The 27,593-nt window shown below is 34.7% G+C and overlaps 1 protein-coding gene across 1 annotated transcript in view; it reads left to right on the top strand.

The window, feature by feature from the left end:
- LOC137659481 (putative leucine-rich repeat-containing protein DDB_G0290503) overlaps positions 1-18,057 on the top strand; it is a 108,004-nt gene extending 89,947 nt beyond the window's left edge. Inside the window, exons 12-13 of the mRNA XM_068394371.1 lie at positions 6,550-6,640; positions 16,699-18,057. Coding sequence (XP_068250472.1) covers positions 6,550-6,640; positions 16,699-17,111 — 504 coding nt within the window. The 3' untranslated portion in view covers positions 17,112-18,057. The remainder of the gene's footprint in view (positions 1-6,549; positions 6,641-16,698) is intronic.
- Positions 18,058-27,593: the final 9,536 nt, after the last annotated feature.

Genomic DNA, 27,593 nt, shown 5'->3' with positions numbered 1-27,593 from the left:
TGTTTACAGCGACTATGAAATCTATACCTACAAGCGTTACTCTCATGATTCAAATTTGAACACTTAATGCAGCCTCGTAGGTTTTCAAGTTTATCAAGCTTAGAACTGGGTGAACAATATTTTGTACACTTAAAAATTGGATGATTTGCTTCAGTGCCATCAAGTTTAGTACAAATACTGCAAGGCTTGAAGGTTTTTGACTTACCTGTTTCAGGTTTTATATTAATGGCCATAGCAGAAGCGGCATTGTCAGCAGAAATTTGATTAGTTTCCTTTGGGGCCACATTCTTGCGATTGAGTTTTCCCTGCCTTTGGCTTGCCAAATACCGCTCAGTAGCTTCAAAATAATTTTCTAGAATATCACTCAATTTTGGTTTATGATTATTAGTAATTTGGATAAAGTGATTCCTAAAGGATATATTCATTCCTTCCCAAATGAAATATTGAAGCACTGAGTCAATATCAATCTGTAGCCTTCGTACCCTTTCAACAACTAAACGAACTCTGGAAATGAAATCATACGGGTCAGCACTATCATTAAGCCTAAGTTCCGACAATTGTTTCAGAATACTGAATTTCTGAGTATCACTCGATGCAAAAGCTTTAATTAACAAGTCCTTGGCAAAAGAATAACCTCGCTTATCAGCCTCTAAAGAGTTTAATAAAATGAGTGCCCTACCAGTAATCTGCTGTTTCAACAAAAGCAGTTTGTCATACTCTGGATAGTTAAATTTACTAATAGCGTCTTCAAATTCACAAAGAAACCTATCCAAGTCTTCATCCTCAGAGCTACCATACGTAGGAAGGGGAGCAACTGGACTCTTGAGCAAACTACGAGCTGCACTTTGATCACTAGTAGATGGCACAGATGACTTACCCTTCGAAGAATCAACAGCCAATAAACATTCTAAAAGCTTGTCTTCATAATTATGACACATCTGTAACTCTTGCTCAGACTTTGCTCCCTCCTCCTCTGTACTCCACTGTTCATATTTCAGTGATAAAATCTGTTTATCTAAATCCTCCAACCTGTGCATCCAATTCTCAAACTGCAACTTTAATTTACCCTTTTCTGCTAAAGACATAGAAGGAAACGTAAAAATGTTACTATGATTCTCGGTAATACACTTTCGTATATACTTACGAGAATTAACAAGCACTTTAAGTTGACTAGACATTGTGAAAAGGAAAAATCGAACAAAATTAATAGGAAATAAAGGTCTAATACCAAAAATATCACGACACTGAAAACGACCCGAGACAAAAATCGCTCAAAATATGTAATAAGCTAAAAAATATCGAAATATTCACTTTCATCCCTAACTTACGCAAAAACATCTGGGCGGAAAACTGAACAAATTCATCAATCCTGCCACGGTCGCCATATTCGAAAATAATAGAGAGATGTAAAAAAATACGAATGCAAAAAATTCAAGCATTTATTAGGTGAATCTGAAGCAACACTTTCAGCAAGGTAAAAAGCTATCTTGAACTATTACATTCCCAGGAAGACAACGAAGCCGCCCAGATGTTTGGTACCCTAGGCACTGGTTACCAAATCCCCCTACACTTCGAATACCTCGAATCCTAAAAAAACAAAAGAAAGCTGTCAATCAACGAGACAAAATTCAATATCTGTGACAAGACAAAGTTACAAAAGTTTTCTAAAATTTAATATCACAGTTAATTAAAGGATCTCGCAAGTGTAAAAAAAATTGACTGACTTAAAGAGATAATTAAGGAATCGAGATTATTTTTAGAAGTTTGATGAAGGCGCACTAAAATAATAGGGCAACTTTAAAGTCTTGTTCTGTGTGCCAAACGGAACGAGACCTACCTCAAAGAATGCCTTGCGCTGGTTTGTTCAGTTGAGTAATCCATTCAGGTGCGTAATCCATTCCGGTGCAATAATCCATCCAACGGTCACCAACTTGATAACATCTTGATGGAAAGTTTCTTTGGACGTAGCAGCAGATCTCGTTTCCCGCCCATCAGTAATTACGAAAGCAGGGATGATTAACGTGAAGTCTTACATGAAACGCATGGTAAAGTTATTCTCACTGTGAAACCACACGACTTCATGCAATACTGAAAATAATATTCACGTCAATTTATAAGAATATTAGCCACTTGTGTTCACCGTGAAGAGTGGAAGGAATCTGCCCCGTCTTGGATAACCTTCGCCAAGGTAAACAGTAGTTTTAAGCGGCGGTGGCGATAAAACGCGTAACTAGCATTCAAGGTAGTTACGCTCATTAAGGTATATAAATGGTGTCTCGAACTATTTAAAGCACACAGCAAGGCTTATGCAATTAATTAAATAATAAGATCCTTTAATCTTACTGCGTATCAGTCAAAATACAAGGAAACCAGAAAAATAAAAAAAAATTGAAAAATGTACTATAGATACAGTTTTTCGTATATATATATATATATATATATATATGTTTTATATATATATATATTATATACATACATACATACACACATACATACACACACAGTGTATATACAGTATATATATATAGCTAGAAAGCTAGAAATGAAGTGAAAAAAAAATTGACGGGTAGGTTGCTGTTTGCCGCCATGATGTGTTTCGAAATATACGAATTTCCAATTACACGAGGCCTTTCATCGACCAAATTCTCGCATAATTCGGGACCCTACTGTATCTATATTGTACATAGTGCTATACAAGATGTCTTAAAAATTAAGCCTTGGTCAGTACAACTACTACCTTCTCTAAATCCCTCTTGTTAATCTAAGCTTTTCATTATTCTTTCTCTCAAGTCTCTTTAGAATAACCATACTATATATTTTCATGAAAAATTACATAAGTGTGAGGCCTCAATATTAATAGTAGTCAGCCAGGTCTTTTTTTTTTTTTTTTATATATTTTCACCAACTTTCCTAGCTCCCATTCACCACATTTCGCCTCTTCATACCACTTTCTAGAAAAAATAATCTTGTAAGTATTCCGGGGGGTCCCTTCATTTTCAGCCAATGTCATCTCAACAGTTATCCCATAGTCTCCATAGGGTTTCAATTTCCCGAAAGGTTTCCATTTTCCCAAAAACAATTCTACAGCTCATTGGGTGGAGATTTTTACAAATAACAGGAGCAGTGCCACTAGTTTCGGATGTCGTCAAAATTGGTTATTGACGTTCTGGTCCGGACACAAGGGCATCTTTGTAAAAGATGAGCTTGACTCATTTGTGCTGGTAAATCTCCTCTCTTTTAATAATATAAACTGTCTGAAGACAAGCCAGCTCACATTGCAACCATTGGACTATGAGACATAGGGGGTGATCCTGAGATATTTGAAGCCTTAGCAGTTAAGTGAGGCAGGTCATGTATCTTATACAAACTATAAGATGAGAAGGTAGAACTTGCCAATAGTTTTTAGGTGCACTTGTATGAACAGCACTTTTCTCTCTTTTGTTTGTAAGATTGAAATTGGTATGTGTAGCAACATCGGGGATGATAAATGCGGGCACAACGTGATTGATAGATTTTTTCCAAAAGACTGCTTTTATTTTAAGAAATAGTACGTTCTTTTTATTGTCATTTTTATTACAATTTTCAATAAGATTTCTTTAGGAATTCTTGATTATTGTAAGTGGACTATATTATTTTCATCATTCTTATTATGTACAGTATTATTGTTTATTGTTATTATTTATTGTTATATTATTATTATTATTATTATTATTATTATTATTAATATTGATATATATAGTTAAGATAAGGGTCAACTGCTGTAGACCAAACAGGTCAATATTCAAAACATGGCAGAATAAATAGGTTGAAGCATTTTGTCAAGGTAGACACTTTCCAAATATCTTGAATTTTTTGTGCGACATACCAATTTAATGTACAATTGAAGAAGGGACAGACTAGATTTTTCTCAAAAGCAAATTTGCAATCAAGAATTACACCTAAGATTTTAAATGAACTGTATGTAGCTAAAGAAACCTTTATTAATGAAAATATAAATATCTTGGTGGGAAGAATTCAGTGTCCTTGACCTAATGACTATTGTACTTTGGGTTTTGTTAGGTTGATGCAAAGAGACTAGGATCATTTGCATAAGCAACAAACTAAACTGCATATCATATCCATATACAGTTGAACTTCGTAATAACGGGCTAATAGCCGACTGTCTGTTATATTGAAATATGTTTCTTGAAGCATAGAATAAGCAAAATCATACTACATTGTATACCAAACTACTATATGTGCCCAGCACGTTTATCTTTACCTCGGGCAACATCAAGAGGAGTAGTTGAGATTAACACGTTTTTGTTTTTCACCCTTGAATAACATAATTAAGGAATATTGTAAGGATTACATCCCACAATGCTTTTAGCGCTCTTTTCAGCATTGTACCTATTCTCTGTAAATATGCTGTAAATATTATTTATGCATTTAGGCACAGAATCATCTGCCCTTCTTTTTCATGTATGATTCATTATTATATGTCAAGTGTGGGGTTTTATATTAATTATAATGTCAATGTCAGAAAACACAAATGCCCCGTATTTCTCACCTGTTCACAGTCGGTCAGTCACCTGCCCAGCAGGTTGCTACATTATCGTCCGCACAGGTCAATGTACTCTGCCTGTCTCAGGAATAAAGCATCGCTCGGCTATGGTCTGTCTCTCGTACTTCACAATATAAATTCCATGAATCTTAAGAAAACAAGAAATACCACAAGAAAGGACTGAATCAAAACAAACTGAATACTGTACAATGCTAGAGAACACTACCGGTCAATCTCTGAATTAACATACTTCATCTTTCCTAATTATTATCACTAGTTAAGTTATAACGCTAGTTGGAAAAGCAGGGTGCTATAAGCCTAAGGCCTCCAACATGGAAAAATAGCTCTTTAAGGAAAGAAAATAAGGAAATGAATAAACTACAAAAGAAGTGGTGAACAATTAAATATTTCAAGAACAGTTACATTAAAATAATCTTTCATATATAAACTAAAAAAAAATTGAAAGAAAAAAACCAGACGAAGAGAAACTAAATAGAATAGCATGCCCTAGTGTACCCTCAAGGAAAAGAACTCCACTCCAAGACAGTGGAAGACCATGTTACAGATGCTATTGCACTACCAAAGACTAGAGAATAATGGTTTGACTTTAGAGTGCCTTTCTTCTAGAAGAGCTGCTTACCATAGCTAAAGAACCTCTTCTACCATTACCAAAAGGAAAGTAGCCACTGAACAATTACAGTGCATTAGTTAACCTTCTAAGTAAAGAAGAATTGTTTGGTAATATCAGTGTTGTAAGGTGTATGAGAAGAGAGGAGAATGTGGAAAGAATAGGCCAGACTATTTGTTGCATGTTTAGGAAAAGAATAAGTGGGCTGTAACCAGAAAGAGGAATTCAATGCAGTACTGTTTGGCTAGTCAAATCACCCAGTAACCCTCCGCTAGTGGTAATATCTCAACGGGTTGCTGAAATTATTAAAATTAAACAAAATCATAAAACTTTTTTTTTACAAGAGTATTATATTTTTAGATTATAAATACTGTACTGTAAATGTAAATACCATATAATTTTACCTACAAGATGAAATTTAGACAAGAGGAGGAACAAAATTAAGGCAAATTTTAATCTAATTCTCATACGTGTAGTATAAGACAACTGCTAAATTACAAAACCATTTGTGTATAGGGTAGGTTTTTCAACAGCACTTATTATGGCAAATACCTTTATTGATTTTGTAAAGATAATGCTATTACAAAGGCTTTTTTTTACTAACTGTCCTGAGAAATTCAAAATAAAAGAAATAAAGCATATACTATGTAATGCTTTTCCTACACAAGTCCCCTAAAAATAAAACCATTGTTTTATTTACGTTTAATTGCCATTCATAATAAATGAACAAACTAATGTATTCACACATCCAATTGATGACTAATAATTATGATACTAATGGCTTTTAGTAAACAGAAAATTGTGGTATATTATAACATATTGATATTTCTTCAATGTTTATCATAACATGTTTTGAGTAAGTTTGGAATGTATATTCAGAATACTATTTGTTATTTGAATGTGCTCATATCCTCAATAGCTGTATCTTAAAATCAGTTGACTACAAAATCAACTGACAGTGTACAGGTATATATTTTCTCACCTGGGCTTGCATAGAAAAACCTTGCTTTCATTGATATAGAATTATTCCTCAAAAAGGCTGTTTATTATGGAAATATGTCAATGGTAAATAAGGTAAAATGCTTTTATAACCTTTATTTGAATAAATGTACTGTTTGTCAGTACTAATGTGACCTTTACAACACCACCTAGTGGTGACTGGTTATCTGGATTTAGTCTATGGTATCCATAATCCATTATTAACTGGTCTGGTATTGCAAAGTTATAGTGTGACAAGGAAATGAAAGGGCCAAAAAAAAAACCACCTTGAGGAACACTTGTGATGAAACATTACATATTTGTGGTGTTTCATGTATGTAAGAAACGTTATTCAGATAATTTTTGTTTTTAAAACCTTTTCACTCTTTCCTATGTACAGGAATCACTTGTACTTCATTGTGACAGTGGCAGTAGTAGCGGTTCAGAAGACTATATGACAGATATGAGAAATCCCAAGGAAACAGAAGCAGGTAAGCATGAAGAGAACATCCTTATTTGTAGTTTTTAGTTCAAGATTTAATTAACATACAGCAAAAAGGAAACTAGATCCAGATGTACAGTACAGTATATGTGTAGACTTTGTTTTTATACAGATATAGTTCCAGGTATAAAAGTCTGGTATTGGCTATCACCTCTTTTAGAAGAATCCTGCTACAGGAGCTATAAAACATGTCCTGCATGTCAGCTCAAATGCTTGCATCACTTTTTTTTCAGCTTCTTTCATACCCTTCATTTTATCTTATCCTTGTGTTTGGAAGCAAATTTTTGTTTTTAATGATTGATATTTCTCTCAATTGTTTTTTAGTCCTCTGGCTGAATGTTTTGTATTTTGTAATTTCTAATCAGAATTATATTTCTGATGATTACCCTGATCATATTTTTCAGAAGTTAAATCATACTAAACTCTATTTGCACCACTGTGAAACAGAAATTAAAGTTTCCCTTTACTGGCAGCCAGATCAGTTAGCTTATTAATCAAACAAAGCTGTCAAACTTTTTTATTTTTTTATTTTGACCATGCTGTTTTTCCACAATTGAAAAGGAATGAAAAGTATAGGGGAACATATTTCTTGTTCTTAGCTTCGCTTAGATTTCTTATGAAAAAAAGTTCAAATTTTTATATTATTATTGAGAAATAAGACAAGAAATAACAACTTGGCTCTGGCAAAGTCTTGGAGAATCTCAATCCTCACGAGCTCCTCCATCAAAGAACTATTCTGTGGTGTTTGGAGAATCACTGGTCAATCTCCAGTGGTTTCCCATCCCTTCCTACTCCAGTAGGATAGGAGGTTGGGGATGATCTTTCTTGATGGTTGAATGAGGAGACTCAAGCCAGGAGAGTCCCACTTGACTTCCTGGACATGCAGCGTACAACTGAACTCAGGTACGTTGAAAGAGGCACGGAGAGCACACCTAAATGACTTGGTCATCTCGGGGATGTATTCTAAAAAAGAAGCATCAGCTCTTCGACGTCCTGGAAGGCTAGCATTCTTTCTAGCGTTGCAAGTCTTCCAAGAATGTTTAGGAGGTATTTTTATAGTGTTACAACAACACCACTGTAGTGTCTTGCCATAGCTAAAGTCTCTCTTCTACCTTTACCAAGTGGAAAGCAGCCACTGAACAATTAAAGTGCAGTAGTTAACCCCTTGAGTGAAGCAGAATTTTTTGGTTATCATACTGTTGATAGATATATGAGAAAAGAGGAGATTGTGTAAAGAATAGGCCTTATTATACAGTGTACAGTATATGTAAGCAAAGGAAGAATAAGCCGTAACCGGAGAAGTATCTAGTGTAGTACTATCTTGCCAATCAAAGAACCCAATAACTCTAATAGTAGTTTCTCTGGCCCTCACTCTCAAGGAAAAGTAGGTCATCTTTTGCAATAGGTTTTGTAAAAGGGATTCTTCTCTTGTCTGAATGTGTCTAGCACAGATCACGGATTTCTTCATCTTCCTTAGCCAAGAGAAGCTCCTTTCAGTTGCTGATGTCTAGGCTACCATTCAGCCTTGAGCATGACCTTGCAACAAATAGGATAGACTTCTCCTCCTTGTGGGTGTTGTTTATGCCTGTAAAGTTATTAAAAAAAGTTGTGCGCACCCCATGATTCAGGCCTTGAGGTAAGACTTGACCCTTGGTCTCAAGGCTCTCATATGTACCTCTTTGAGCCTTTCAGAAGGTATCATTCTGGGTTCTGACTCTCAGGATGTCTTCGCTACCTTTCATCGGAGAAGAGTTTAAGCTTGTTGCACGGTCTTTCTGCTTTAGTCTCCCACCCTGAGGGGTAGTTTTGTGCCAGGTTATATGGCCAGAACTCAGAACTCATCAGAACACAACCCCAGGTTTGAGCCCTTTTCCATCCCCTCTCTGCATGAATCACAGCCAACATCAAGAGTAGATGCTTTTGTGTCCAGTAGGGGCTCTGTGGTCCTATCTAAAGAAGACTCGACACCTCAGACCCAAGTGTCAGCGACTCTTCCATATCATTGGCAGGACCAAGAAAGAGGTGCCATGTAACACGATATCTTTCTAACTGTGAAATGACCTGTAGTGCATAGTCCTCGAGAGGTACCCACTAGAACCAGAGCTCATAAAGTTAGGGGTTAGGCTTCACCCTTGCATTCAAGATGAATCTTTCAGTATTGCCTCAGGACTGTTAAAGTGTGTAATGGAAACAAAGGTAGAAACCCTCTTTAACAGCCCTTTTTTTTTACCAATTTGCTTATGTTTAAAATTTTTATTTTTAAAGAAAACCTTATATGTTTGGTTACAATTTGAAGGTGAACTGTTTTACCATATTGTTGTAGTTTTGATGAAAGTATTACAATATTTAAGAAAGGAAGCAAACTAAGTTAGTCAATAGACCTGCAAATTAAGCATGATAAAATGTTTGCGTGTTTAAAAGTTCTTTTATTTATTCTAACCCTTAAGAATTGATATTTTAAGATAATTTAGAGGGTAATATTTTCAGGTTTCTTCATCTCAAAGCTTTAATATCTTCTATTTTACTCTCTTTATCTGGGAACAAAGAAATGTCTCAGGGGTATCAGATTTTTTATTAAGAACAAAATCCAGAATCTTGTCCAATGCAATTGAATCATCATCATCATCATGACCTCCTATGCCTATTAATGCAAAGGGCCTTGGTTAGATTTTGCCAGTCGTCTCTATCTTGAACTTTTAAATCGGTACTTCTCCATTCATCATCTACTTCACTCTTCATAGTTTTCACCCATGCAGGCTGGGTCTTCCAACTCTTCTTGTGGCTTGTGGAACCCAGTTGAAAGTTTGACGAACTAATCTCTCTTGAGGAGTGCGAAGAGCATGCCCAAACCATCTCCATCTACTCCTCACCATGATCTCATCTCGAGTAATCTCTCTTATAGTGTCATTTATAATCCTGTCCTGCCATTTAACTCCCCATATTCTTCTGATGGCTTTGTTCTCAAATCTACAAAATCTGTTGGATATTGTTTCTTTGTCATACTAAGTCTCATGTCCATACAGTAACACCGATCTCACTAAACTGATATATAGCCTTATTTTTATATGTAATTTCAGGCGATTTGATTTCCAAATTTTTACTTAACCTAGCCATTGTCTGATTTGCTTTTTTCAATCTTTCATTAAACTCAAACTCTAAAGATCCTGCATTAGAGGTCATAGTTTCCAAATACTTAAATGATTCCACCTCATTAATCCTTTCTCCTTATAATGATATTTCATCTTCCATTGCATATTCCGTTCTCATCATCTCTTTCTTTCTTCTATTTATTTTGAGCCCAACCTCATGTGATATTTCAGGCATTCTGGTAAGCAAGCTTTGCAAGTCCTGTGGTATTCTGCTAATAAGGACAGCATCATCAGCATTTCTAGGTCAGCTAATTTCCTTTTACCAATCCAGTCCAATCCTTCTCCACCATCCTCAACTGTTCTATGCATTACAAAATTCATGAGGAGGAAAAACCACATAGGTGACAACACATTCCCTTGGAGTACCCCACTGTTCACTGGAAATTCATTTGATAGGACTTCACTAACATTAACTTTGCACTCGCTATGGTCATGAACAGACAATCAAATTTACATATTTAAGAACTCAATAATAATGCAGTACTCTCCTCAAAATTGGCTGCTGCACACTATCAAAGGCTTTTTCATAGTTCACAAATGTTTCAAAAGTGGATTTCTATATTCTATACATTTCTCTATCATATGTCTTAAAATGGAAATTTGGTCAGTAAAACTTTTACCTTTTTTTAATCCTGCATTTTCATGTCACAGCTTTTTATCAATCTTTCTATTTAGTCTCTTTAGAATGAGCTTACTATATATTTTCATGACAACTGACGTGAGTATGATGCCTATGTAATTATTGCAACCAATCGGATTTTTTTTGCTGTTCTCACCACCTCTCCTAGCTCCCATTCAGGTTTTGCCTCTTCACACCACATTCTACAAATATTGTAAGTAATCTGGGAATCACTTCATTTTTGGCCAATGTCATCTCGGCAGTTCTTCCATCGTATCCAGGGGCTTTCCATCTCCTAAGTTTTTTAATAATACCTTTTGACTTCAAACACACTGAATTCATTCATGGGCACATCAAGGTCTTCCTCAGCTTCAGGTATGTTAATCAAATTATCTAATATCTACTATTCATGACCGGACTGAAGTTTTCCATCCAACGTTGCCTTTCTTCATCTTCTGTTGTTAAAACAGGTCCATCTCTCTTTTTGATGGGTATATGCTGCTTCTTCTTTGCGCCAGTAGAGATTTCATAAATAATTCGGTGAGCAATTCTTACATCATATCCACTCCCTAAATTTATAGCTTTGTCAGCCTCATCTGCTTTTCTGTCTAAATATTCTCCTGTCATTCCTGGCTTTTTTTTTTTTTTTTTTTCTTCACTATCAATACTGAAATACATTTTCATTACTTCCTTAAAACTTTCAACATTCAATTTCTGTCTTTGTCTCCTTTTTATATTATCCCATTGGCATCAGATATAGAATATTGGGTTTGGAGCTCAAATGAATTATCAACTCATTGACTCCATCTCTGAACCAAGCACTAGTGATCTGCCTTTATACACAGTGATTAATAGTGTAGATACAGTTTAGTTGAGTACTGAATCAAGTATTTTAATAAGCCTTGTTCAGTTATTAAGATTGTTGCATTCTAGGATAATGGTAATGATTGTGGTATTGAAGTAATTTATCCTCGATATATTTTTGTATGGCCTGTATACTTTACAGCTTTCTCTTATTATTTCTGAAGACTACATGGTAGTGAGTTTAGATGGAACGTAAAGCAAAGAAAGTTACTAAACATTACATAATCATGACAACATGGAATGTTAATGATATTTATGCACTGAGATTCAGTATATCACGATATTTAGTCCCTCCATCATATCGTGTTTGAGTGTGATTTAATTATGGAACTTCAGAAGTCCAAACTTGCAGCGAATGTTTTTATGTTGAACTGGTTGACACGAGTCTCATCATAGTTTATACAGTATACGACACATGAATTTTAACGTCGTTATTAATCTTAACATATTTATATTATTTATTCATTATTTATCATTTAGTTTATTTATTTCCTTATTTCCTTTCCTCACTGGGCTATTTTTCCGTTGGAGCCCTGGGGCTTATAGCATTCTGCTTTGCCAAATATAATTGTAGCTTAGCTAGTAATTATTTTGGCGTATATTTGGTCTCTCTCCATCACATAACCAAATGAGTATGATTCTCAGCACAGTGACTAAAAGGAAAGATGAATTGAAATAAATAGAATTTCAAAAATAAATTTATTTCAATACTAGTCTTTTAGTCATTTATCTCCCTTCCTCTTCCATACTCTTTGTGATGTCAAGATTTTTAAACTAGGTAAAGGGATACAGCAACTCATGTTATATAAAGTTCTGGCCCTCGTTCCACTAGTAGTTAGTGTTTATCCCAATAGATGGTGCTTAGGGATGGGTCAGCACCACCAGGGAGAGAGATATGGGGCAGGGTGAGAGAGAGATCTTAACTTTTTTATTTAGAGGTCAGGAAGTAATTAATTTGATTATTGTTAGCGCAATGACTAAAAGGTAAGAACATTATTGGTAATAACAAGTGTTATTATTAAAACTTTGTTCTTTGTACCCTGGGAAAATCTAATAAATTTCCTCTCAAGATTTTTTTTTTTTCTGCCGTCTTTCATTGTTTGTAGATGATACTGTATTGGTTGCAGATTCGGAGAAGTTGTGTCAATTAGTGACAGAGTTTGTGAGGGTATGTGAGACAAGGAATTTGGAAGTAAATATAGGTAACACTAAGGTTATGAGGTGTAAAAGAAGTGAGGATGGTGTTAGATTGAATCTCAAGCTGAATATAGTTACTTGAAGTAAATCAGTTTAAGTACTTGGGTTCTGTTGTTGCTGTAAATTGTGGAGTGGAAGGAAATATATGTCAGAGAGTGAATGAAGGATGTAAAGTGTTTGGGTTGGTTGAGTGAGTGGTAAAGAATAGAGGGTTGGGAATGAAAGTAAAGAGTTCAGTTGTACCAACTGAAATGTATGGATTGGAGTTGTGGGGAATGAAAGTGACGGAGAGACAGAAATTGAATATGTTTGAGGACTTTGTTTGGTATGTGATGGGCCGAGAGAAAGGTTGTGACTCAAAGGCAGGTTGAAAGCAACTGAGTGAGTTTATTATAGAACACTCTCCTTTATATACAAAATCTCAGGGCAATAAGAATTTTCATGTTTAAAATTGACACCGTTACCGATGAGGAAAAACACATGTTTATTCTGGTTGTTTTTAGTGCGAGGGGAGAGCGAAGATACAAGCATTATATACACAAAATGAAGTATGTACGATCGTGTGACACACAGTTGGTACATGGCTCCCCCCCCCCCCCCCCCCCCCTAAAAATGACATACTGAACATGTTAAATAGGTGCCCTGAATCTGGAGAGGTAGTAGTAAAAACTGCGCCGATTAGCGGCAGTGAGTGGCTGTAGAAGTCGTTGCTTGGGGCGCGAGCGAGTGGTGGATGATGGGTGGCTTTGTTGCCGCTCCGGCTCGTCACGGGTTAGGTAAGTGTGTCCTACGGCATTCATAGGCCTACGGCATTCATAGGCGTGTGTGTCCTACGGCATTCATAGGCGAGTGTGTCCTACGGCATTCATAGGCGAGTGTGTCCTACGGCATTCATAGGCGTGTGTGTCCTACGGCATTCATAGGCCTACGGCATTCATAGGCGTGTATGTCCTACGGCATTCACGTCAGCTTCTGTTGAAGTTGAATAGGTGTCCTCTTCGTCACGAGTGGAGGTTTCGATGGTCATGAAGTGGCTGTCCATAAGGGCGTTGGCTTTGGTCATCAAGTCCTTTATGGGTAAACTATCGACATCGGGTATGGCAGCGCGTACAGGTTTGGGTAAACGGCTTACCCAAAGGGCACGAAGTAGGTTCACATCACGAGGAGAGCCGTCCGCGGCAGGTTGCAGGCAAGTAATACTAGTCATTTTCCCGAGGGTGAGTGAAGCTCTTTGGTCCCCCAACGGTTGTTAATAGAGCTGAAAAAGCGTTGCTATACGGGCGGCTGGCGACGGCGAGTATTGCTGCAGAAGGTATGCGTTGACGGCGTCATAGTAACGGTGAGAGGCGGTGGGGGAGAGGGGTGGGTGGTGAAGGCGGAGGAGAGAGTCACTCCGGGGTCACCAATGTGACGAGCCGAGAGAAAGGTTGTGACTCAAAGGCAGGTTGAATGCAACTGAGTGAGTTTATTATAGAACACTCTCCTTAATATACAAAATCTCAGGGCAACAAGAATTTTCATGTTTAAAATTGACACTGTTACCGATGAGGAAAAACAGACATGTTTATTCAGGTTGTTTTTAGTGCGAGGGGAGAGCGAAGATACAAGCAATATATACACAAAATGAAGTATGTACGATCGTGTGACACACGGTTGGTACAGGTATGTCTCGGTTGGATAAGTTTAGGAACGAAGTAGTAAGAGTGAGAACAGATGTGAGGAATTGATTAGCAGCTAGAGTGGAAAGGAATGTGTTGAGGTTGTTTAGTCCTGTAGAGAGGATGGAAAATTGTCATCTGATGAATAAGGTTATGAATGCAAGAGTTGATGCAAGAAATGCAAGAGGAAGGATAAGGTTTTTATAGATGGCTGGAATGAAGAAAGCCCTAGGTGGCAGGAGGTTAGATGTGAGAAAGGCAAAAGAGCATGCTAGAAATAGAAATGAATGGCAAGCTATTTTGACACAGTTCCGATAGGCCCTGCTGCTACCCTGAGTCACTTTACGGTGACCGCTTTAAGGTAGCAGCAGTAGGGGAGTCAGTATATGAAGATTCATTTGTGGGGGAAAGGTGGGCTGTGGCACCCTAGCAGTACCAACCAAACTCGGCTGAGTCCCTCATCAGGCAACGAGGAATAAAGAGGAAAAATCCTCTTTTGTTCTTTTTTTGATGTCGGCTACCCCCCAAAATTGGGGGAAGTGCCATGGTTGAAAAGTAGATTCTAAATCTCTTATACAGTGAAAGGAAAGGATAAAAACAAACAAAACTATTGATGTTAAACCCTTCGACTATTGTATATTCTTGTGAAAGGATGATCCCATGTAAAGGGGAACCCCCAAAATTTCTTTTAGAAAAAGCATTCTTATCGTATACTCCATGTAATGGGCGAACAGAAATTTCAAGGCCAGCCTAATGTTACTACACTTTAATTATAAATATTTTACCACACATTATAATCGTTTTTTATAATAACATTTTTACTAAAAGCTCTTAGTGTAATTACTTATCACTTGCATGTGCAGGTGTGTTTGTTATGATACGCGATGAACCATAAACAGAACGTTTTCTGTTTTAGGAGGCTTTTTTAGGAAAAACGTGATTTAAGATCACTCTCATTTAATTCATTTTTAATTTCTGAAGGTAAGTAAAACATTAACAATAAATTATTATTACATAATCAATACTTGGTAAAATATCTGTTGCTGCAAAAGCTAACCTATACACAGATATGTAAATGCGTTCATTTGTTCGTTAAGATTGGCGATGGAACGTAAACAAAGCAATGGTTCAGTTTTAGGTGGCGTGTTTAACAAAAGCATGATATAAAATTACAGTAATTTATTTGGGATTTCTAAGTATACAGCAAAAGTATTTCAAACAATTTACACGGAACAGAAAACGATGCACTATTTGAGGATGACGGTGCTAGTTGTGCAAACGAAAGCAACAAAGATGATCCCAATGACAATGCTGTCGTGATGAATTTTTTTAGACACTTTTTAGTATTTCAAATGACATTGTTGCTTTTTATGGTTTTTTAACTTCGTTTATTAAATAAAGTTTTTTCCTGTTTGTAAACTTGTTTGCATAATTGTTTTTCTGTATACCATAGTATAGGCACTGGTAACCTGCAAATTATGAGGTTTCTGACAGCCACCATCTCTTGGCAAGTAATGTAAACAATACTAGGTGTCTGAATCATGTTTTTGGCAACGGAAGTATCGTAATAAAGATAAAATTAATTCTTAATTTTCCTTAACTTGAAATTTCTACTACAGTACATTATATGATTATGAGCATATTATATGCTATTAAGTCAATCTTCTGTAGCTATGTAAGTAGAAAAATTAATTACTTATATGGAAAATTCTATGTTTCGGACAGTTAAGCTAGCCTACCAACAAGTTCACACAACAGAACACGAGTACTGTACAGTACTATAAATAAATACGTAAAGGTAAAATTACCGTTAAATATTCTTATTTTACTTAAAAATCAAAGAAAACTTGTATTCTGTAATACAGTAGTTCATTGTTCATTAATAAGTTAATGATATATTATTTTAATTACAGAGTATAAAGTCAATCCTTCCAAACTAGTAACCTATTAATGAACAATATGCAATGAGAATACCCTAACAACAACACAATAGAGTTCGAGAGAATAAATATATTCATAATTCCAAAAGTATCTCTCGTGTAATGGGCGAACCCTGACTTTTTTCATCGAAAACTAGTCTCAAATTTTTCCCTTTACATGGAAATATACGGTAATTAACATGGTTTTATTCAAAGCAATACTGTTGAGTTATTAGTACTAAAGTAATATAAAGCTATTCTGCCTGTAAACACTATGGTTAACATTGTAAAAATCAGAAGTCTGTTGTGTCATTTTACTGAAACAATAAAGAAAAGAGACACAACACACTAATTACAATCCTGTAATGCATGTGATTGAAGACAAGGACATGTAAAATAGGTACATTTAACAGTTATGATTTTATATTATGCTTTAATTATATGAATTAAGTATCCAATAGTCCAATACAGTAAGTCCTGGGCTGCAATGGATTTGACTTAAAATGTTTGTGTATACAGTGCAGCTCCCTTGAATTTTTTTTATTATTGTTTTATTGTCACTCATATAGAGTAGTGGAATACGTATCATCTGTTTAATCAAAATTTGTAGCTTTTCAAATGAAGGTTCTTATTTTTTCTAGGTGCTGCAAAGAACTCCAGTATCCCCTCTAAAAATGTGAATTGTTGTAGTAAAGGTGTTTCGGATTCTGGAGTTAGGAGTAATGATTCCAAAGTACCAGGCCAAGTATCTACTCCTAATGTGCGAAAAGCACCATTCATTATTGCAAATAAAAAATCTGAGATTGAAAATGAGGATAAACATTCGGTGGTGATATTTGCAGAGCCCCTTAACCCTGCACCTGCCAAGAAAATTAAACTTGAAGAGAGAACTTTTGAATTTCCTACAGTTATCATTAGTCCGTCTGTACGCAAGTCATTAAATGTCTCTCCTGTGAATTCTTATCCAGCAATGTCCCGCTCACGTCGATATCTCACTCCTCTTACCTCTCAAGGTCTCAAGTTTAAATTGTCATGTACAAGGAAGAAATTTTAGTGCTTACATGCATCGCAAAATACTATTTAGTACTTATTAAGGACCACAGTTTTGCTATCCAACAGTTGATGCAATATTTGTTTATTTTTCATTTTATTGTAATGTAGTTTAGTGTATATTGATTTATAGATTTTGTTAGGATACCTCTTTTGTACTTTTTTGTTTTTGTTTTTACTACCTTTTGTTTTTTAGTACTGCAAATTTTTTAATAGAATAATACATTCAGTATACTTATTGTTCTCTTACAGTTTGTATTAGCTATGATGTTACTATGCACTTATGGTTTGTAAGTGAAATATTTTAAAAGGGTCATAATTTATTAATGAAGTTTTGGTAGTTGTTTTTTTATGTTCACTTGCACTCCTTTAGTTTTTCCAGACATTTAAAACGTTAACTTATTTTATAAGAGAATTATCCTTATACATTTTTACCCCTACAGTTCACACAACTAAATAATACTTTATTATTGTTTCCAAGTTAATCACTTATACCAAAACTTGCTCTTTTTTTGTGCAATAAAGGTAGATTTTGAAGTTTGGTCATAAAAATTGTTCAATGTAGATTGAATAGGAAAGTTTGTCAGTAAGTGCAAATCTATTTTCTTTCATGCAAATAAAATTAAAACTCATTCATTTAATGCCTTAGAGTGACTAAGTGCTTCATAAAAAATTCTCAGTGACTTCATCCTAATTGATTAGGCAATATAATACTTAATGGAAGTCAATATTTGTTGTATTTATAACAATTTGCTCTAGTTTTGTTTTTAAGACTCAAAGATATGCATCAAGATGCAGAACAAATATTTTAGTTGTCATTTGGGAGTTTTTAACCTCCTTCGTTTCTGTTTATTTAATGTAGTACTTGATGTAGACTATTGTTTTGAAAGGAAACCAGTAAAGGATGATAATCATTAGTTGTGGCAGAGTACTTTCTTTGTTTTGTATATATATATATATATATATATATATATATATATATATATATATATATATATATATATATATATATATATATATATATATATATATTATCAATTCTACTTGTTGGGTCTTTTCTCACTAACAGTATATTACTACAGTACTGTATTTCTACTACTGTTATTGCTATTGTTTATGTTGACATTATTATTGTTTTTGAAGTGTTACCTAACAGATTTATCTGTAGCAGAAAACAATAAAATTAATTTACAGTAACATTTTTTATGTGCAGAGTATATTAGCCTTTTGAGACTGACAACAACATATGCAGCCATGCAAATGTTGACCATAATGATTCTGATAGCTGCAAAATGATGTCATTCATGTTGAAGTTTTTGCCAACTTCATTTTCAAAATATACATATTGTAGTTTGGCTGTTGTCCGTTCTTGGACATACTGCAATCAAGTGTGATATTCATCTTTACAAAATAACATTACTTGTATTAGTCAACTTACTGAGAGGAAAAGATAAGAAGAAATTTCTTTACCCTTAAAGGGTAAGTTTATGATTTGCCATTGACAAGTTTTGATTTGAGACCTAACTGTGCTGGCATTTAGACCATAAATATATTTGAGAAATTATGAAATGCGTTAGGGTATGTCTTAAGCGCAAAACTACACTGTTTTCTGAGGATTCCTGTAATCTATAAAATAAGAAACACCGATATTGAAATAGAGGTAGGATGACTTTTTTTTTAAAGAAATTCAATTCCTCAAAGCAAGATATAATTATTTATTTGTACAGTGAATAAAATTTAGATTATCCTTGGTTTTTTTTTTCCTGCTTTACCCATTTATGATTGTTCATGGAGATGAAGGCTATCATAGAGTGTAGCTTTGAAATCACAATTAAAGAAGGATATTTATAATGATTGGATACCGTAGTCTCATAACTTGGGGCTACAGATATAGAAAAAAAAATTGGATACTTTCTATTGTAAGAAAAAAAATATTAAGGTAAAGCATGTAATGGATTGCATTATCTTCCTCACAATATTAATGTATGATATTCAACCGAAGCTAATTTTTTCACTGGTAACCCAGCGGAATCATCAGCCGCATGCAGTCTTTTGTTTGAGAGATCAACCTTGTGCATAGCATGGTAGATATCAATGGGAAAGTTATCAGCAACTACTGTTTTGTCTTCTTTACTTCAAGATTGTGTGAAGAATGGTTTAGTTACTTATTTTTTGTACAGTATATACTGCGTTGTTTCTGTGTCATCAACCTGTTTCTTGCTTCTCATACTCGCGGAGAATCTGTGAGCCTTTTTGAGTGTTGCATGTATTTAGCTATACGGAAAAATTTTAGATTGTTTTTGTAAATAGATTATTAAATGAAAAAACATTTACATTAGATTAATTTATTTGTTTTGTAAATTCCTTATGTAATTTTTTTTTCAAATCTGACTTAACATTTTCATTTTTTTTTTTTTTATGAATTCATTTGGTTTTATCTTTTAACACTTGACTACTGATAAGAAAAATAATTGCCTTTATTGTAACTCGCACAGTGCATTGTAGGTATTACTGTAGGGGTTATAAAGTGGTGAACCGTTGTATAATCTTTGTAATTTTTGCCCCCTCCGGTCTTCTTCTCACTCTGTATGTCAGTAGATAGTATTTTTATTTTTATTTTTTTGAAGTTCAAAGCCATATGTTATTTGGTTGAATATGAGAATCGCAAATGGAAATTTGTGTAATACTGATAAACTGTCATATCACCTTGTTGCTAGGAATTCCTCTTCTCTCAGTGATGTAGTACTTAAGCGTGCCTTACAGAGCACATTGATCGCAGTATTAAACATTATTTAAATTTCTTCTTCCCTCCAGTCTTCTTTCACCTTGTATTTTCCAGTTTACACTTCTCATGTAAGAACAAAACTTGTAAACCAGCTCTTTTAATCTAGAAAAAGACTTGTTAGTTTGGTTGAATAATTTATGAATAATTATAATTCACTTGTATAGTTAAGAAGGTTGATAGGCAAAATAACATTTAAAGGGTTTTAATATTCTTATTAATATTTAAATTTCTTGGTAAGGAATGAGCATGCCCTCATTTTGTTACTATATTTTCATAGATACCCACCATCCACCTATGGAGACACTACTGTTAGAAAGTTATTGGGTCCTTTAACTTTCCAGGTAGTATTACATTGGATCCTTGTCTAGTTGGGACTTTTTTTTTCTTTTTTTTCTTATTTTTTTCATTTCCCTTCACATACACTGAATAGTCTGGCCTATCCTTTAAACATTTTTCTCTTACCTCATACATCTGACAACTCTTAGATAACTGAAAAATTCCTCTTCACTTGAAGGGTTAATTGCTGCACTTTAATTGTTCAGTGGTTATTTTCTACTTGGGAAGGCTAGAAGAGATTTTAGCTATGGTAAGCAGCTCATCCAGGAGGACACTCCAAAATCAAACCATTATTCTCTAGCCTTTGGTAATGCCATAGCCTCTGTACCATGGTCTTCCATTGTTTTGGGTTAAAATTCTCTTACTTGATGGTGCACTCAAGCACACTATTCTATCCATTTCCATATTTCCTTTCCTCACTGAGTTATTTTGTCTTGTTGGAGCCCATGAGCTTATAGCATCCTGCTTTTCCAACTAGGGTTGTAGCTTAGCTAGTACTAATAATAATAGTATATTAAAAATAACAAGGATAACTGTTAATTACAGTCACCCCTCGAAGATAAGGAGGTAAGTAACAGAAATCGCCATGAAAATGTTGAAAGTTTAATGACATAAGATCAGACGATTCATCAACCATCACCAAATAACTTATTGTTCTTCCTTTGCATTGCCTAATACCCTTAGATAACACGCTACATGCTTTTCACATACTGTAGTTCATTCAATGCACTGTAATTGTACATTTCTCTACAAACACCTAAATTATTTTTATTCTATTTTCTTCACAGCCCCAGATCTGTATAATTTTAACTACCTATCATCAGTTTATCAAATATTTTAGTGTATATAATGCAGTTGTTTAGTTTTTTCTTATAATTTCCCTCTACCTTCTCTTTACATTGAATTTGAAATTTCCTTAATTTCATCAATTTCAATGTATTATTTTTAGCGTACTGTATTTTAGTATGATTTAATTACTTCCTGTATGATAAATCATCAGTATGCCACCTCTCATTTGTAGTTTAAATAACTAGAATGTAAAGACAAGACTGATGCACACATACTTCTGTACAATCTAACATTTCATCTTTTATTCTTTCTTTTCTATTTCATTACTTTTGCCAGTAAAGTTGGAAGTAGGTTTTGCTTTACCCCCTATCTTTGTGTTTGTTGGTGAACAACTTCCTGGCCACAATTTTATTCATAGAGTAATGAAACTTGCAGGGATTAACTGTTATGTGAAATGCTGGAAATGATTAGATTTTGAAATATCAAGATCAAAGTCAAGCAAAATGTCCATTTCATGTAATCAACCATAAGTTTCCGACATCGTTGTCACAGAGACTTCAAACTTGTTCATATTTGAGTGTATGAAAATCCACAGCAATTAATACATGTTGAGGTCACGGTCAAGTTCGAGAAATAAGCTGCCACGGCAGAGATCTGCACTTTACTGAGGCCCCTCTAGTTTTCATTTTGTTACTCTGTCGATATCTTTTGTCTATAACAATAAAATCTCACCAAGTGTTCCTTTGGTGTCGAGCAAATCCCCTCTCCTGTACCCCCATCATCCCATTTCCCTCATTGAGTGAGCGTACAAGTCCTGTTTTGGTAGAGATTTGGTTGTTTTGGGAAAAGATATCATAACTTATTTGTTAACCAAAGATAGCTCATTTTAAAACAAAAGCTCTTTCAAAGCATCACAACATAATACAGTAACATAAGATATGTTCACCTGTACTCAACATTCACTTTACAAACTCAGAAAAGGTTTCAGCAGGGCAAGCAGCAAATATATTTACTAACAATGCAATAACTAATTTCCATGTAAAAAGAGACAACCAAGTGTCTAGAAAGTGTAAATTAAGTGTTTCAATTAGTGATAGTGAACATCACTCAAGAGAGAGAGAACTCCTGATATTTTACCAAAAGTTAAGGAGGGACATTTTCCTTCCAAGCAGTAACTCCCTTTTCCTCCTCTTTCTTCTCCCTCACACCAGCTACAACTCTCCTTTAAAGGTAGAGTGCAAGTTAATTTGTCAATTATTTATATTTTTCATTGTAAATTATTCATTTTTATTTGAATTTGATGATAGGGGTTATAATTTGTTCAATAATTATTAATATAAAAACTTTGGAAATTGATGTTTATGTACATTTATGGATGTGAGTAACTCATTAACTTTCTTTTATTTCATATGTAAAAAACAGTTTTAGGATATGAGCATTTTAGGTTGTGAGCTTAACTCAAAGTACTGTACATTTGATTTCATTAGTTTTCAACTTGAAATAACTTAATTAGTCTAAAAGAAATATTTTCAAGCATATAATAATTAAGGCATAGGAAAGTCTACGGAAAGTGTGGGTACACACACTATTGGAGATCTATCATATAGAAGAAATGCCATGGGACGGGGAAGATAGTTGGATGATTGAATTGTATAAACAAAAAGGAGACACGTTAAACTGTTGGAGCTTCAGAGGAATTAAGCTTTTGGATATTGTATTCAAGATACTAAAAAGAATAGTAGAAGAAAGGTTGAGAGAGTTGATAGGTATACATGAGGAGCATTTATTATTATTATTATCATTATTATTATTATTATTACTTGCTAAGCTACAACCCTAGTTGGAAAAGCAGGATGCCATAAGCCCAAGGTCTCCAACAGGGAAAATAGCCCAGTGAGGAAAGGAAATAAGGAAATAAAAAAGTTAAAAGAAGAGTAATGAAGAAATAAAACATTTTAAGAACTAACAGCATTAAAATGAATATTTCATATACAAACTATAAAAAATGAAATACAAGGGAAGAAAAATTAAATAGAATACTGTGCCTGAGTGTAACCTCGAGCAAGAGAACTCTACCCCAAGACAGTGGAAGATCGTGGTACAAAAGCTATGGCACTACCCAAGACCAGAGAACAATGGTTTGATTTTGGAGTGTCCTTCTAGAATACCTACCTACCATAACTAAAGAGTCTCTGATACTACCGCTAGACAGTTATGAGTCTTTTTGCTGGCCAGACAATACTACATTAGATCCCTCTCTCTGGTTACGGTTCATTTTCACTTTGCTTACAAACACACACCGAATAGCCTGGCCTATTCTTTACAGCTTCTTCTCTGTCCTTATACACCTGACAACACTGAGATTACCAAATAATTTTTCACCGAAGGGGTTACCCACTGCACTGTTGTAATTGTTCAGTGGCCACTTTCCTCTTGGTAAGGGTAGAAGAGACTCTTTAGCTATGGTAAACAGCTTTTCTAGAAGGACACTCCAAAACCAAACCATTGTTCTCTAGTGTTGGGTAGTGTCCTAGCCTCTGTACCATGGTCTTCACTGTCTTGGGTTAAAGTTCTCTTGCATGAGGGTACACTCAGACACACCATTCTATCTTGTATCTCTCCCTGTAGTTTTGTTAAAGTTTTTATAGTTTATATGGGAGATATTTATTTTAATGTTACTGTTCTTAAAATATTTTATTTTTCCTTGTTTCCTTTCCTCACTGGGCTATTTTCCCTGTTGGAGCCCCATGGGATTATAGCATCCGCTTTTCCAAGGGCTGTAACTTAGCAAGTAAGGAGGATAATAATGATGCCCTTACCAAGAGGATGACATCATGGTAGTGAATGAATCAGTGAAGATGATATAGTTAGTGAGTTGGTTAGAATTTGGAGTGAAAGTGGAAGTATCAAAGTGTGAGTGGTTTGTTGAAGAGGTAGACCTATTGGTACATAAGAGTGAGTGCGTCTAGATTGGAAAAGGTTGAGAAGTTTGTTAAGAAAATTGGAGAGTTCCCTAAGCCTAGGCCAGTAAGAGGGTTGAAAGGATTTTCAGTATTGATAATATGGAAGGCAGTTCATTGATAATGGTTCAGGCGTTGCTAAACGTTTGATTGAATGAACTGGCCGTCAGAAGAGTACTGTTTTGTGATGGGATAAAAGGATGGAGAAAGCATGTGAGAGAATGGGAGAGAAAGCTTTGAAAGGTGGAAGAATTTGAAGTATATATACGAATGCTAGTAGATATTCGATAGACGGGTGTTTGATCGGCCATTGGTGTAATCTCCAGTGAATGAAGAATGTTTATAGTAGACATGAAAGAAACAGTGAAAATTTGAGTGATTTTTATTAAGTGATGGAGTATATACTTGATAAAAGTAATGAGGTTGGTTGTTTGGAGATAAGAATCATCCATTAGACCATTTAAAAGACTATATAATTTATTCATATCTCTTGCCATTTCCTGAATTTCTTGTTCATATTACTCTTTTTTTTTATTTTTCCTTATTATGTAGTAGGTTGGTCATGGCACCAGCCACCCGTTGAGATACTACCGCCAGAGAGTTATGGTGTCCTTTGACTGGCCAGACAGTACTACATTCTCTCTGGTTACGGTTCTTTCCCTTTGCCTACACATACACGGAATAGTCTGGCCTATTCATTAAAGATTCTCCTCTGTCCTTATACACCTGACAACACTGAGATTACCAAACAATTTTTCTCTCAAGGGGTTAACTACTGCACTGTAATTGTTCAGTGGCTACTTTCGTCTTGGTAAAGGTAGAGGAGACTCCTTAGCTATGGAAAGAAGCTCTTCTGGGAGAAGGACACTCCGAAATCAAACCATTGTTCTCTAGTCTTGGGTAGTGTCATAGCCTCTGTACCATGGTCTTCCACTGTCTTGGGTTAGAGTTCTCTTGCTTGAGGGTACGCTCGGGCACACTATTCTATCTAATTTCTCTTCCTCTTGCTTTGTTAAAGTATTTATAGTTTATATAGGAATTATTTATTTTAATGTTACTGTCCCTAAAATATTTTATTTTTCCTTTCCTCACTGGGCTATTTTCCCTGTTGGGACCCCTGGGCTTATAGAATTTTGCTTTTCCAACTAGGGTTGTAGCTTAGCAGCTAATAATAATAATAATAATAATAATAATAATAATAATAATAATAATATGGGTGTATTGACACTTTAACGATTTTATATTCCCTCCGTGCACTCAGTTTTCAACTTATCCCACTCACTGCCTTTACTTATATTAATTTTTCTCAAATCTCTCCATTTGATTATAAAGGTAGTCCTTAACAATTGTATATTTCTTTTTTCATCAAGGACCTCATGCCTTAATTTTTGTGCACCTCATTATATACATTTATAAAACAGTAAATATACAAGGTTTATTAACCTCTAGTTACCATGACCACTGGGAATATTAATAAAAACATACATATCTTAGTAACTTTATTAATGGACACACTTGGAGACAAATTTGATTTTTTCTAAAACTCGATTTCTTTATCACTGATTTTCTGTGAAGTCAATATAAAATGTACAAGATTGCGCACGGGATAAATAATGAATTTTTCTTCCACACTAATATCTAATATAATGCATTCCTTCACTTAAATCCCAAGTATACCCTAGACAAAGTTGCTGCGCAATTAACATTATTACCATATTGATGCGACTCCAGTAGATCGATAAAGGCAACCACATTACAAATTGATGCGTCATACATACAGAGATTGAAATTATAAAACAAATTTCGTGGTTGACATGTCAGTCATCTTGTGACCATACCAAATTCATCAATTATAACATTTACGTTTGTTCTTTTATGTTTGTAAACTACCACGAGATATATTTAAGGTGTGTAAAGTTTACTCTAATTTATAAAAAAAAAAAAAAAAAAAAAAAAAAAAAAAAAACTTCCTCAATTATCTGCATTCAAATTTGAAACGGCAAAGGAATTGCGGACAGAATGTGTCCAAAGATTTATCATTTATCCACTCTGATTTGCATTGATTTATTTCCTACAAATTAAATGCTATCACAGTCGCAGTTAATGACGTCTTTAATATTCGTGTAACAAAATTTTACAATTCTCAAATTCATCATTTAAATTTCTTATTCATTATATGATAGTGGATTTTCACTTGTACATCAAAGTCGCATTCTTTGATTCTATGATTTCCTGTACATTTTCAACAGACTTTACCATCATCCTTGAGCATATAATCCTTTTCATGATGGCCATATATTTGATACTAGAAACAGATGATCACGATCAAGTGGTACATATCAACGTAACATAACCCCTCTGTAATCTTGAGTAGCTTTTCTAATTTCAGACTTATATATCAGTACGAACTTTTCTTCAAATATACTCCTCGTCTTAACCATTTGAATTAATTGCAAATATTTTTTTTTTCTCAAAGCATCTACTACATTGTCTTCAACTAAGTAACTTGCATGGCATATAGTATGTTTTAGTATTAGTGCTCCCTTTATTTATCTCCATAGCAGTTGTGTAACCATGCTGTTTATCTTATCAATTGCCTCGTTTCTAGCTAATCCTTTTATGTGCGAAATTTGCAATAACATTTTAAACTCGCATCAGTTATTGGTAGCTTACATCGTTGCAACTTCATTTCTCCTTTGGGAGGTTTTAGCTGAAACTTCCGTGGATCTTATTACTAATAGACTTTTCCCAGCCACCCCTGAGATACTACCACTAGAGAGTTATGAGGTCCTTTGACTGGGCAGACAGTACTACATTGGATCCCTCTCTCTGGTTACGGTTCATTTTCCTTTTACACATACACACACACACACCGAATAGTCTGACCTATTCTTTACATATTCTCCTCTGTCCTCATATACCTGACAACACTGAGATTACCAAACAATTCTTCTTCATCCAAGGGGTTACTGCACTGTAATTGTTCAGAAGCCCTTTTCCTCTTGGTAAGGCTAGAAGGGACTCTTTAGCTATGGAAGCAGCTCTTCTAGGAGGACACTCCAAAATCAAACCATTGTTCTCTATTCTTTGGTAGTGTCATAGACTCTGTACCATGGCCTTCACTGTCTTGGGTTAGAGTTCTCTTGCTTGAGGGTACACTATTCTATCTTATTTCTCTTACTCTTGTTTTGTTAAAGTTTTTATAGTATATATAGGAGATATTTATTTTAACGTTACTGTTCTTAAAATATTTTATTTTTCCTTGTTTCCTTTCCTCACTGGGCTATTTTCCCAGTTGAAGCCCCTGGGCTTATATCATTCTGCTTTTCCAACTAGGGTTGTAGCTTAGCAATAAATAATATTGACAAATTCGTCATCATAAGTCTTTATCTCATTTACTGGAGCTGTCAACATTTTAATCATCTAATTTTATTCAAAACTTTTAGGATATATTTTTTCTGTGAAATGATCTGCTTTTGGTACAGCTTAGGTAGAAGAATTCGTTGAGTCAACAACGTTTTTCCTCGTCTTTCTCTCTATTCAGCTATAATAACTGTTCTGCAATGACTCTAGTCTCACCACTCAATCTTTATTCACCATATTTTATTTCTTTACC

This window comes from Palaemon carinicauda, chromosome 20 (genome assembly GCF_036898095.1).
Source record: "Palaemon carinicauda isolate YSFRI2023 chromosome 20, ASM3689809v2, whole genome shotgun sequence".
Lineage (NCBI taxonomy): Eukaryota > Metazoa > Arthropoda > Malacostraca > Decapoda > Palaemonidae > Palaemon > Palaemon carinicauda.
The sequence above is the reverse complement of the archived record's forward strand: the minus strand, read 5'-3'. Positions and strand labels throughout refer to the sequence as shown.